Source organism: Gossypium hirsutum, chromosome D05, assembly GCF_007990345.1.
Source record: "Gossypium hirsutum isolate 1008001.06 chromosome D05, Gossypium_hirsutum_v2.1, whole genome shotgun sequence".
Taxonomy (NCBI): domain Eukaryota; kingdom Viridiplantae; phylum Streptophyta; class Magnoliopsida; order Malvales; family Malvaceae; genus Gossypium; species Gossypium hirsutum.
In genome coordinates this window covers 1,707,303-1,720,971 of record NC_053441.1, presented here as the reverse complement: position 1 = coordinate 1,720,971, position 13,669 = coordinate 1,707,303, and the positions used below count along the sequence as shown (strand labels likewise).

Below are 13,669 nucleotides of genomic sequence, written 5' to 3'. Positions count from 1 at the left end.
ACAATGTGATACAAATTTAAGGTATTATATTACGGATACCAAGCTTAATAACTAAAAGTTATATTAACCCAAAATATATATAGTATTACAAAGTTTGTGTTCCCCTAATTATAATGAAAAATCCAAGAAAATTTTTCTAAATGGGATTAAGATTTGGTTATGATATTCTCGGTACCATGAAAGCTTATATAGTAGAAATTAGATTGCATTTTATCCCCTTTACTTAAAAAATGGACAAATTAATCTCTATACATTTGATAAAGAGTAAATTGATTATTTTTGTTAAAATTTTCATCCATTTCTATCGTTAAAAATTGGCATGGCTGACGAAATAATCAGATAATTACACGTGGCATGCCATGTGTGCCTTATTTTGATACATAAAGACTAGCTTTTAACAATAAAAGTTTATGAAAATTATAACATAATGACTGATTTGCTCTTTACTCTAATGTATGAGAACTAATTTACTCATTTTTTAAATAGATGGAATAAAGTGTAATCCAATACTTAGTACAACGGTCTTCATGATACTTTTATTTTTATCCCAATAGTACCAACTTAAAAAAACTGCTCCATTTCTTTTATTTCTTTAATCTTATTGTACAAATTTGATTGAAAATTGAAAATTAAAAAAAACAGATTTTTAAATTCCAATCAAAATTTTCAAAATTAGATAGATGATTAAATTGGTTAATCATCAGCTCGTCAATTTAATCGATTTGTCCGGTTTAATTAAATAAATCATTAAAATTTTTAAAAAAAATTAAAAAAATATTTAAAAAAATCAGTCTAAATCAACCCATTTTTTTAACTTAATTTAATCAATATATACCAATTCTTAAATCAACTTATTCAATACCTATTTTCAACTCAATATCTCGATGAACCGGTCCAGTTGAATTAAAGTAACAATAATTCCAACCGGATAAAAGGAATATGGTAATTTGGAAGCCACAAAGATTGATGATAATGGGAATGGGGATGTGACAACAAGTCCCAAACCAGAAGTGATTGGGTGAGTTTACAGTGTCTGATTAAAGCTTTGAAAGTGGGGAACATCAGAAATACATTTACTTTTTCTAATTTTCATTTCATGAATCCAGATCTGCTGACATTTTTCTATTTAGAATCTCATTCTTCCCCCTCCTTTTTTTTCTTTCTGTATATTTTCTAATTAATATACAACATTATTATGTTCATCTACCTTTTGTTAATCCAGGTTAAGATTCTGAATGTTAATTTTATTATATTTTATAGTAATAATTTCGCCTAAGCCTTTGTAAAATATTTAAAGAAAAAAAAACAAGACCAATAATATTTGTCTTCAAATTCTACGTAGCTCTTCAATTAATGTTTAAATTAGAATTATTAAAATCAAGTGAAAGTTCTGTGAACCGAAAGTCAATGCAAGTTCATGTTTGTTCTTATTATTATCATACCTTGAATACAAACCATGTCGCAAATATAATATTTGGTCAAATGAAATCTTCCAAACTACTAATTCTTTTAATTTAATCAGATCAATAGTCTAGTTGACCAAACTACTCATTCTTATTTTCATGGATTCACTACTAAATTAATAACACTTAAAAATTTCTAAAAATTATTTAAATCGATTTAATTTGTTCAACTGTAAATTTTTATTTTACAAATTTTAAGCAACTTTCAATTAAATCGCTTCAATTTTTTTGTTCGAATTGTTGTACTCATCATTCTCGGTCTGATCAGTCTAACTAACTAATTCAATATTGTTCTAGTAACATTGGCCACATCATCAAATTTTAACTAAAGCCCGAATTCAAAGGCAAAAAAATTATATTATCCCTAAAATATAAGTACTAAATAAAATGATTTTGTTTGTTAAAAGTAAAAACTGATTTTTAAAAAAAATATTTATTTCTTACTTTTAATCTTATTAATATAATATTTTATATTGTGTTGGATAGTTTTGAGTAAAAGATAAATATGACAATTTGAATATCTCATTTTTTAATGATAATTTGTTTCGACTTTTTAATAAAGTAAGATCAACTTGATATTTTCTACATTAATTAGGGATGGCAAAACCCGAACCGCTCAATGGATTTAGATATGGAGTGGGTTTTTTTGTTTGAAAAGTGGATGCATGCAGAGCAAGATGGATTTTTTCTTTTAGATAGCGGGTATAGAGCGGTTATGGTAATTGCTTGCCTCATCCTAACCCGCTCCACTATATAAAATTACCATTTTATTTTTGTATATGTAAATTATTAAAATGGTAAAAATATAATAACATAATAAAGAAAAAAAATATATTTTATGTTTAAATATTTTTTTGAATAATTATATTTAAATATTTACTTAACTTAAAAAAATTGGAAAAAAAAATTAAACATAAATAGCAAATATTAAATTAAAGTGGGGCGAGGAGGGGTGGAGCCAACATCCATGGAATAATGATTAGGCAAAAACTTAAAATGATTATCAAACACATTAAAACATTAAAAACGAAAACATTCATTTTCAATGAAATAATATTTTTAATGATTTATCAAAAATATATTCTTCTTCTTTTTTCTTTGACAGAAATAATTTATCAAAAATATGTAAGTATTTATAATAGGGATAAATATTTGCTACACTGGTACTATTTTTTTTTATTCTACAATCAATTTTAAAAATTTGACATGTGTCTTTTTTTTAAAAAGTATTTTGCTATATCCTAGTAAGATACTTGTCAACCCCTAACATTATTTGTGGAGTCTAAAAACTTTACTAATTGTGGATCAAATAATTTGCCTTGATTCTGAAATAAGTTGCTAATATAACGGTAATTAATAAAAACTTATCCCAATTTATATTGATTTTTCAGTTCAATTTTTAATGGGATAAATATAAAAAATATACATGAACTTTGATTTAATGTGAAATTATATACATGAACTTTAATTTGGTGCAATTATACACATGAAACTCTATTTGTGGTTCAAATGTATACTTGAAACTTTAATTTTGATTTAATCTTACACATTTAAAGAAATAAATACATTAATTTATTTTTATATTAGATAAATATAATTATTTATGTACGTAAATATAAACATAAAATGATATACATTAATAATTGTGTTAATAATTTACAAGAATTGAATCAAATCAAATCAAAATTTTATATATAAAATTATACAAAATTAAAGTTTATGTATATAATTACACATTAAACCATAATTCACGTACAAAATTGAGATTTTTCAAAACCAATAAGATCGACACGTGTAAAGTGTAGGCATGGACCCTAATATACAGGTACCCTCTTATATGATCGCCATCACATGCATAACAAGAATATCATAAAAAGATATTAATTCACTTCTTGGTGGTAATAACAAAATTCAAAGATGTCCTAAAAAGAGAAAAATAATAACAAAATTCAATATAAATATTTTTTTAAAACTAATTTTCATAGCATAGTTTAAAAATAAAAATAATTAATTTTCAACTAACCCATTATTATTAGCTATTAATTATTTTCAAATTTTCTTCTTATCGCAAATATCACACAAAAATAACCTTTTTTCTAAATAATTAGCAAAAGACAAGATAAGATTTTTTTTTTAACAAAAAAGCGAAAATGAATTTGGGGCACGGGTTCTTCGTGCACCTTACCATCCTTTTTCCACGGTTTTCACCTAACATCTTTAAATTACCAAAAGCTCCGTTACTTTATTATTTACGTATTCTTTTTTTCTTTCTTCGTTGAACTTTTCATGTTTAAGAGGTTAACTACCATTCAAAGGGAGGGAAGAGGCAAATTTCATGTTTGACCCTTCAAAACGATACTTTTTTTCCTACGGTAAACCTGTCGTTTCGGTGGAATTCTATCAATAATGGTATGAGGGATGGGGTGCTTATAAATAAATACCTGTTAATAATATTTTAGGTAAATTACATCTAAGCTCATTAAACTATTTATAAATTTACGGTTTGACCATTTAACTTCAAAATGTAATAAAATAATTATTGAACTATTCGAAAGTTTTCATTTAAATCACTGAATCATCTGATAGTTTTTATTTAAGTCACTGAGTTATTAAGTTATTTTTTAAATTTTGACCAGTGAGTTCCAAGTGATAATTCGACGATTCTTACTGTGGATTTGTACATATCGATAAGTAGAAAAATATACTTTAAATCCAAATTAATTTGACGGTTAGTGTCAAAAATCGAAGAAGAAAGTTGTTTGAATTTTGGTTCACAAATTCGCGACGTTCACAGTTGTTCCATGATTAAAAAAAATTGTAGAAGAGAAGGGGAATGAGAGCTTTTGATTGGTGCAGGCAGTGTGAAAAAAAGAGTCATATAATAACGATTTTAATAGCCTAGTGACTTGAGTGTAAATTTTCGAATAATTTAGTGACTATTTTGTAATTTTTTAAAGTTAAATAATCAAAATGTTTAGTGATATTGGATGTAGTTGGGCCTAATTTTTATCATTAAATTTTTTTACTGAAAATGATATATTTTTGTATAAATATTAAATTAACAAAAAAGCAATATTAATTAGTCATAATTAAAATTTCATTTAGATGAATTGGGTATTAAGAAGTTTGGTTGCTGGAAAAAGTAGCATAAAAATCGGTGCATATAAGCTTTATAGCAGAAAAAGAAGCAACGCTTTTGACCGACTCTCGCGAATTCTGATGGCTTAAATTAATGATTTTTTTTTATAATGGTAATCATATATGACGCAGAAATTCCTTATTTTGTTTTATGAAAAAAATATACGTTACCTTTAAACATATTATTAGGAAAGGTGAAGCAAACAAAATATTATTGAAAAACCAGTTACCCAATAAATAATAATTTTCATAAATGATTCAAATATTAATTATTGTAAGATATGAGAAATTTTCAATGGATACAAAAGTTGGAGGTACAGCACTTGTTTTTGGTAATATATAATTTTAGAGGTGATGAAATTTAGATGAAAACAAAGAGTAGTGGTTGTGTCAGCGGAGTAAGCATGCTCATCACACTAAAATTAAAAAGCTCCTTTTCTTTACCTTGTTTCATTTTGAGTCCTAAATTGGCCAAGTTTTTTTTTATAGGTAAATTATATTAGTTTAATTTTAATTTGTGTAAACATGAATGGCACTTGATCCAGCACTTTCGCTCCACTGTCGAGACCTAAGCTTAATTTTGGATATATACTCTTAGGCTTATAAATTATACTTCCTTTTTTCTTCTTCCATTTTAATCTAACAAAGGGACAATGGCACTATTGTAATAAATGGTAAAACTAGTGTCGTTTAGTTGACCACATAAAACTTATACTCACTTTAAATAATAGTTATTAATCTTACAAGCCTCAATTAGAGGAAAAAGCAAGGCTTTGTAACTTTCTTCGATCAAGGCATTACAAATTTCATGGCACAGTGTTTTTGTATATAAAAAGCCTGAGAAAGCAGCAAAAGAGAAAACCCTTACAAAAAAACATTATAAGCTTCTCATATATATATATATATCTAGATATAGATATAGATATCTCATTACTATCATCACTGTTACATGCTACAACAACAACAATGGCAGCGGCCATAATAACCAGAGATGAATCCGACTACGACAGCAGCTCCTCATCGATCACCGTACCTGACTCCAGCCGTAGCTGGATGAGCAATCTTAGCTTCGGTAGTCACCGGAGCTCGGTTTCTCTTTGTTCCGTTGAAACTTCTCTCTACACCTCTCATAAGCCGCACAAGGCGAACCAGGCAGCTTGGGAAGCCATGAAGCGACTCAAGAGAGCCAAAGGCAAAGTCGGGCTCGACCATTTTCGGCTTTTGCGTAGGCTGGGAAGCGGTGACATAGGGAATGTTTACCTTTGCCAGATAAGGAACCCCGTGGTTGGTTTGCCCCAGTGTTTTTACGCCATGAAAGTGGTGGATAGAGAAGCGCTGGCTATAAGGAAGAAGTTGCAGAGAGCTGACATGGAGAAAGAGATCCTGGGTATGCTTGATCATCCATTTGTACCCACTTTGTATGCTGAGTTCGAGGCTTCTCATTACTCTTGCTTGGTCATGGAGTATTGCCCTGGTGGAGACCTGTATGTTGCCAGGCAACGCCAACCCGGAAAGCGTTTCAATATTTCATCTGCTAAGTAAGCTTATGATCTTATTATTAATTTAATGATCATTAATTCCATGTTATGTTTATTTATTCAAGTAATGCTTCACCGACTTAAGGTCTATAATTAATTATATAATCTATTGTAACACAATGCAGGTTTTACGCTGCTGAGATACTTTTAGCACTAGAGTATCTGCACATGATGGGCATTGTTTACAGGGACTTGAAACCAGAGAATGTTTTGGTTAGAGAAGATGGGCATATTATGCTTTCGGATTTCGATCTTTCCTTCAAATGTGATGTCGTTCCCAAGCTGTTAAGGCGTAGTAAGCCCAACTTGGAAGACAATGAAGATGACGATAACTTTTGCTTGACACCTTCATGTGCTTCCCCCATGCAACCGGTGCTGTCTTGTTTCTCATCTTCCAACAGGAAAAAGAAAGGTTCTAGGGTCACAACAATTACAGAACAAGCTGATAGTAGCGCCGCCGCCCAAGAAGTTGGTCCTGAATTGGTGGCTGAACCACTCAATGCTAAGTCCAAGTCCTTCGTTGGTACCCACGAATACTTAGCCCCAGAAGTGATATCAGGGCAAGGCCATGGCAGCGCTGTAGATTGGTGGACACTTGGGGTGTTTTTGTATGAAATGCTGTACGGGAGGACGCCTTTCAAAGGCGAAAACAATGAGAAAACACTGATTAACATCCTTAAACAGCCATTAAGCTTCCCGAGAATCAGTGTTAAAAGCGGCAAAGAGTTTGAAGATATGGTCAAAGTTCAAGATCTCATCAGCAAGCTTCTAGTGAAGAATCCAAAGAAGAGAATTGGAAGCATGAAAGGATCTGTCGAAATCAAAAGGCATGAATTCTTCAAAGGGGTGAATTGGGCTCTCATTAGATCAGTACGGCCACCTGAAGTCCCCAGTGATCTTTACAAGGTTAGGAGTAGCAGAGTTCATATTCCGAAGCTAAGCAAACAAGAAAGAGATGCCCCATATCAAATCCCTCGTCATTTTGACTATTTCTAACTCTAAAAATGTAAATTAAAATCATGTATTACACCAAAACAAAGAGCTGTTTTACTTGCTAATGAGAGAGTTTTTTTTTCTTTTTTTTTTTCAAAAAAAAAAAGAAGATATTGTAAGCTTCTAATTGTTTCTATGGTTTGAATTAATTTTAACATTTAATTTATTTTTATGTATTTTTCCATTAATATATCTAGAGCTTACGTGTAAAAGGAAGGGATCCCATAATTGTCCCAATGTGATTCCATGAGAAATCTATGAACTTCATGTGGTGACAATTATGATGACTACTTGTCAATGATGGTAAAAATAATATTTTTAAATGAAGAATTTTAACAACTACTTTTTTTCTCTATCAATTCCACCACTTTTCTTTGCTTTTTTTTTTACATAAAATGAGCACTTTCATAGTCACGCATTCACATGTCCTTTCACGGATCAAAGGTAAGAAAAACTATAATAAAAAGGACAAATTATCAATCATGTTTTCCTGCCACAAACAAAAGCAATAATAACAGTGAATTTTTTTAAACAAATTCATTGGAGCAATGAATCTCCCCTTCCATCATTTATCCATTCAAAGTTAAATTATGTTATTTTAATATGGTTAAAATTACACTGATAATTATTTAATTATTAATATTTTTTCACTTAATTATAAAAATTATTAAAAAATTACTCAACTATTAATAAAATTTTTTGTCACTCAATTATATTAGACTTTTGGATGTTTTCAATTTTATGTTAAATAGTTAATAACAAAAAAAAATTAAATAGTCAAGTAATCATTTTATAAATTTTCATACTCAAGTGACAAAAAATTATTAATAGTTGAGTGACTATTAGTGTAATTTATCATTTTAATAAAAATAAAATTATTAACATAATATTATTTAATCCATTGATACAATGATGAATTAATAAGAAATGGGAGGGAGAGGAAGTTTGCAAAGTCGAAAATATTGGTGAGGAACATAGAAAAAAGAAATAAATAGATTAAATATCATGTGTGGACCACTTTCATGATTATTAGAATGTGGTTGGATAATAACATCATAATCAAGAAATATAAAAGTAAATAAAATAATGTATTTTAATTTAACTCATTTATATACTAATCAAACTTTAACCACATCGAGAAGAGTGATAATTTGACTCCCTTTTTATATATAATAAAATTTAGATGCAATTCATGATAGTTTTTCCATTTTAAACCCTATTTGTAAATTTCGAGGTAGAATAGAACATTAGGTAATAAGAATTTATGATACTGCAAACCTGCCTAAAGTACTACTAGAAGGATGGATTCACTGTTTTTCAGTATATGTTTATACAATTCGTGGGTTCATTAAGGATAAGTCAAAATTTAATGAAATGGGTCAGAACTTTGTAGAGGAATATATGTGTGTGTGAGTCAACAGGTTAATAATAAGGTAGGACTTTGGTTTCAACATTGAATAGATACAGACAGGCAAAGCCAAATTGGTGAGACCCATTTGATATGGAATATTGGGACCGGGGTTGAGGGGGACCGGTGAGGCGTCAGCTTGCAGAAGCACGCGAGTGAGCTTTCTTCTTTTAACTTCAACTTCAACTTCAACATGAACCCCCACTTGATGCTTTCTGTGTGTTTGTTGCATGGCGAAAGTGACATCGTTATCTCTAATCTAGTATTCCAATTTTCTCATATATTCATGCTCACCTTTAACAAAACTGGAAATTAAACCGACACTAACAGAAAATCAAAACAATTGATACAGATAAGTAGAGAATCTATTAATAAAAGGGAATCTTTCTAGCTAGTGTAATAGTAAGATATATTGTATTTTTAAGGAGATATTGTAGGCTTAAACTTTAGAAACAGAATTATTAAGAAGAACATCCACATGTAACAGGTTGCACATCAAAGCCTGTAATTAAAGCGCACAAAATCACCAAAGAGGTCAATGGATTAAGATTTTATAGAGTTTAACTCCTTAGAACTTTCAAATTTAAAGGTCCAATGAAACTTTCAAGTAATTTAAAGTTACCTAAGAATAAAAGTATATAAAATTTAAATCAACTATAAATAAATAATTTTCTCTCATTTATAATCACCATGAATTGTACTCAGAGTTGCAGTCATTCGATGTTAGTGTTAATCGAAAGTATTTACTGGAATACTTGTTGCACATACTCTTTGGCAGCTTGTTGTGCTTGCTTGCTTTGTGAAGGCATTGATGTCTTGGTGAAATTTTGTGAGATTTTTATTTTTCGAGTTGAGTTATTTAGATAAATTTGAAGTAAAAAATCAGTTTAAAATCATGTAATTTGTTGAATTAATGTTTCAATCCTAATATACAATTCTAAATATAAACAATAAAATAGACATGGAAAAATTAGAAAAAAAAAGAGAGAATATTCCTATAAACAGAGTTGTGCTTTTGTTTGCTTTCCTTAATTTATGACTAAACATTGCTTTACTCATACTTTTAAGAAAATAAGAATTGTTTGCTTAATTGCCCCTTTTTTCTCGTGCTAATATGCAAAAGGCCAAAAAAAGTTTGAATAATCTTCTTTGTTAAGAATAGTAAAACCAAGCTCTTTTTCATCGACAAGTCGAGAAATTTTGTTTTTTCTTTGGACTAGTTAAAAGGAAAACCTCGACTTCATAAAGCTTTAATCTTTATCTTTTTCTTTTTGTCTTGGCCTTAAATCATGCCAACTTCATTTTTTCAGACACACTGTTAAACTTACAAATTCATGATACTCCAAAAGCCCAAACAAAATATGGGCCTAGGCTTAAACATATGTATTAGGCTTCGACGGTTGGGCTATAGATTGGGCCTTTTCCACTCTTTTTACTTGAAGCTAAAAATCTAGGAAATTTATAAGTACATGTACATATATTTTTTATGAAAAAAATTATTAAGTAAAATATTGGTTAATAAATTTATATATCTTAATCATGGGTTAAAGCACTATCGATAAATTAGGCCTTATTTAATGAAAAATTAAATTAATATTGAAATTTAATTTTTTTAGTAATTTTATTATTTGAATAGATTTGATAAACCATAATAAAAATTATATATATAAAAAATGTTATTTTCTTCCTTTTTAGCCAAATATACCTGCATTCTAACCCTTTATGAAAGTTCTATTTTAATGCTCAAATCATAAAATTGATAAGTAATTTAAAAGAAAAGCAATTATGATTGTGAAATTATAATGAATTCAATGCATGTGGTGAATGAAAACCCCAGCAGTGGGCAGTGGCCACCCACTCAACCCTAAAACTATGAACTACAACACCAACCCCCCCATCCAACCTGTGTGTATTGGAGCTGATATCTGTCGGTCTCATAGGCAGAGAGTGAGCAGCAATCCCAATCCCATGTGTTTTCCAGGACACGTGGTCCGATCTCATGGGCACTCCAGCCCAACTCAAGATATGAAAATATATAAAATTTAAAATCTAAAAAACTATAGATGATCTAAGATACACCTTTGCTCTAAGGTTAGGTGGGGTACCCATGGTATTGTGGAAAGCATTGGCTTTAGATCAGGAAACCAGTGGCTACTGCAATCAAACATTATGAGTAAAAAGGAAAAAGGAGTTTGAAAAAAGTTGTATGGGTTTCTGCGTATTGTATGTGAAATCACCAACCACCATTTGATAATGTGCGCAGGTCACCAATTTTCAATGCCCACTGTTTTATAATGGTTTCTTCCTTCTAATTGCCCTTTGCATTACATCTTTATTATGCAAAGTAAAACCAACTAAATGCTCTTTAAGAAAATCTGAATATGTTCAAAGTCTGCCATGCGGGTTATTTACATATTTGGTAAGTTTTTCAAACAATATTAATATCTGATATAAGTCAACGCATATAACTATTTATAATTCAATCTTTAAATAGGGATATACGTATGTTTGAACATGCTCGAATCTACATTTTCCTGGACTGTTTCAGTCAATTATTATAATAAATTTGCTAAATGAATTTAACTTAGATTTTGACGATCTAATAATATATATATTTAGAATGTATAAATAATATAAGGGATTATATCTATTGAGTATATATGAACAAGTCCTTCAATTATTTTTTATTCTTGTGGCGCGTTGTAAGTTACTAATGGTGCATAGAACTTATGCACTGATAGTGTATCAAATATGATACATAAATAAACTTTTATTACTATTTTTAACTCTAAAAATAATCTATTTAGATCATAAATCTTAATCAAACCCTTTTCCTAAAATAATAAACCATACAATTCTAAATTCTAAGTCACCTTACCACAAATCTTAATTTTAGTTGAACAAAAAATTACTATTATTATTTGTTAAATTTATTCAATTTATTATTAAACAAAATTGATTTAATGATGTTTGAAAAAAACATGAAGTGGTAGATTTCCATTAAATGCCTAACTCTTATTAAATTCATTTATAATTATATTTAAATTTAAAATAATGAGTCGACTTAATTTTAATTTAGCTATCATCCGTAATTTGAAAAATATAAACTTGAGTGGGATTACGTGAATAATTGGAGTTTGATAGATGACAAGTAATTTAGGGTATGTATTAAAAAAACTGGAAAACCACCTTCCATTAATTCTATTTTGTGACGTGGTCTATTTTCCCCACAAGATTTAGTTTTATTATTATTTAGATTCCTCCTTACATAATATAGGGAACAGTAGAATTGTAAACAGGACCGAACTGACAATATCTGTAATCCAAGTGAAAACAAGCGTCTCTGACCGCTGGAATTGAAGCGAAACCATCAAACTCTCCATCCCCAACACCTGAGGCACAGACCCTTTTGTATCTAAGCCACTCCCAACACCTGAGGCACAGTCCCTTTTGTATCTAAGCCACTCCCATACCCCATTTTATCCACTGTAATTTCCCCCTTATAAATACCCATCCACTTCTCACGTTCTCTTCATCAAACCCTTCACAATCACATGTATACACTTCCTTAATTTCCTCTTAAACTAGTTTCATTATCATTTCCATTTTGTTTCCTCTGATTATCATCATATTTCATTCATAATGGCTAAAAATGTTGCTCAATCTGCTACCTTGGCTTCCCTTGACCAAAAGCTGGCCATGGCTAAACGCTGTTCTCATGGTAAGTTTCTCTTTTCCTTCCAGCTTTCTTCAAATTTTTTAAAGGGTTAGTGATAATAATAGCTTTAGGTTTAATTTGATTTAAATGAAATATATTAATGCTAAAGTATAAACACTGTTTCTTATTTTGCATCATCAGAGGGTGTGGTTGCTGGAGCTAAGGCCGCCGTTGTTGCTACCATTGCCACCGCAATTCCAACTGTAAGTATGCGAAAGACAATATCCCATATTAGATCATTTTTTTCTTTTCTTAGTGATGATTAATTGGTAACATTTCTATCCCTTGCCTTGACATGAATATGCAGCTAGCTAGTGTAAGGATGTTGCCTTGGGCAAGAGCCAATCTTAATCACACTGCACAAGCTCTCATCATCTCCACTGGTTTTCATCAATCATCCTTTTACCATCAGCTCGAGATCTTGTTTTTTAGTAATAATAAAATCCTTTTGTTAATGAAGTTTCTATTCCATTGCAGCGGCCGGAGCTGCTTATTTTATAGTTGCAGACAAGACCGTTTTGGCTACGGCACGGAAGAACTCCTTCAAGCAGGCTCCTAACAAGGAAGCATGAATTTGAGTTGGCTGATTTAAACTCGGCATGTACGCCATGATTATTACCATTCAGTTGGCTATAAAAGACTGGGTGGGGAGAGTTGTATTTGTATCCGTAGAAGCTATTAGCTTCAGCTGCTATGTAGTATCCATCCTATCTGTGTATATATAAATAAAAGATGGTTTCTATTTACAAGTATGCACTAAGAAAATTCACTTCCATCCATCCATCCATCCAGTTTTCACCAATAGTCCTTTGCATGAAGGCATACCATCCTTGAAATCAACTCATTTAATAAAAGTTGGCTGGTTTGCTTAAATAGCACAAGGTTTTAAGCTTAGATTGGCCTAATGAACTTTAATTGCTTTCTCCAAATCATATGCTCCCCAATTTCATCTTGGATTTCGGATCATTAAAATATCATGCCATTTTATCCATGTGATGCTTTAAAATAACATAAAAACAAAACGAGTCATCAAGAACCCAATATAAAAGTAACAATTAATCAATAATGAAATATAAGAAAATCCACCCAAAAGTACCAGATAAAGCGTAATCAAGTTGTATGTACTAAAATATCACAAATCTTATCAATACCGGTTTTAGGTAGAGCTACGGCAAGGCTATTTGCAGCACCTCTTTGATAATACCCTCTTCCCATTACTCTTATTTGATATTATTGATTTACAAGTGAGTTTAAAAATTAATTTGAATTTTTAAACATTAATTGAGAGAATATATTACATTCTTTATATCAAGTAATTATATTTAATCAAAATCCTAAACATTTTAAACCAACCTCTAAGTATCTCTACCTTAATTATTGTTAGACCATTCATAGAGTCGGTAGTCAGGTC

General features: G+C 30.1%; 2 protein-coding genes across 2 annotated transcripts; both read left to right on the top strand.

Annotated features, from left to right (window-relative positions):
• The first annotated feature begins 5,343 nt into the window (after positions 1 to 5,343).
• LOC107907447 (protein kinase PINOID 2) lies at positions 5,344 to 7,302 on the top strand. Its single transcript, XM_041093060.1, has 2 exons — positions 5,344 to 6,139; positions 6,265 to 7,302. Exons 1-2 carry the CDS (start codon positions 5,568 to 5,570, stop codon positions 7,133 to 7,135), a joined length of 1,443 nt encoding a protein of 480 aa, XP_040948994.1. The 5' UTR covers positions 5,344 to 5,567; the 3' UTR covers positions 7,136 to 7,302.
• A 4,540-nt stretch (positions 7,303 to 11,842) lies between these two features.
• LOC107907449 (early nodulin-93) lies at positions 11,843 to 13,004 on the top strand. Its single transcript, XM_016834837.2, has 4 exons — positions 11,843 to 12,261; positions 12,400 to 12,461; positions 12,566 to 12,641; positions 12,736 to 13,004. Exons 1-4 carry the CDS (start codon positions 12,183 to 12,185, stop codon positions 12,828 to 12,830), a joined length of 312 nt encoding a protein of 103 aa, XP_016690326.1. The 5' UTR covers positions 11,843 to 12,182; the 3' UTR covers positions 12,831 to 13,004.
• The last annotated feature ends 665 nt before the right edge of the window (positions 13,005 to 13,669 follow it).

Bases quoted from the DNA above. Each gene is read 5' to 3' on its own strand.
- LOC107907447 (XM_041093060.1), top strand. From the start codon at position 5,568: ATGGCAGCGGCCATAATAACCAGAGATGAATCCGACTACGACAGCAGC. The intron at 6,140-6,264 runs GTAAGCTTATGA...AACACAATGCAG, and splicing joins TTCAATATTTCATCTGCTAA to GTTTTACGCTGCTGAGATAC.
- LOC107907449 (XM_016834837.2), top strand. From the start codon at position 12,183: ATGGCTAAAAATGTTGCTCAATCTGCTACCTTGGCTTCCCTTGACCAA. The intron at 12,462-12,565 runs GTAAGTATGCGA...ATGAATATGCAG, and splicing joins TTGCCACCGCAATTCCAACT to CTAGCTAGTGTAAGGATGTT. The intron at 12,642-12,735 runs GTTTTCATCAAT...ATTCCATTGCAG, and splicing joins AGCTCTCATCATCTCCACTG to CGGCCGGAGCTGCTTATTTT.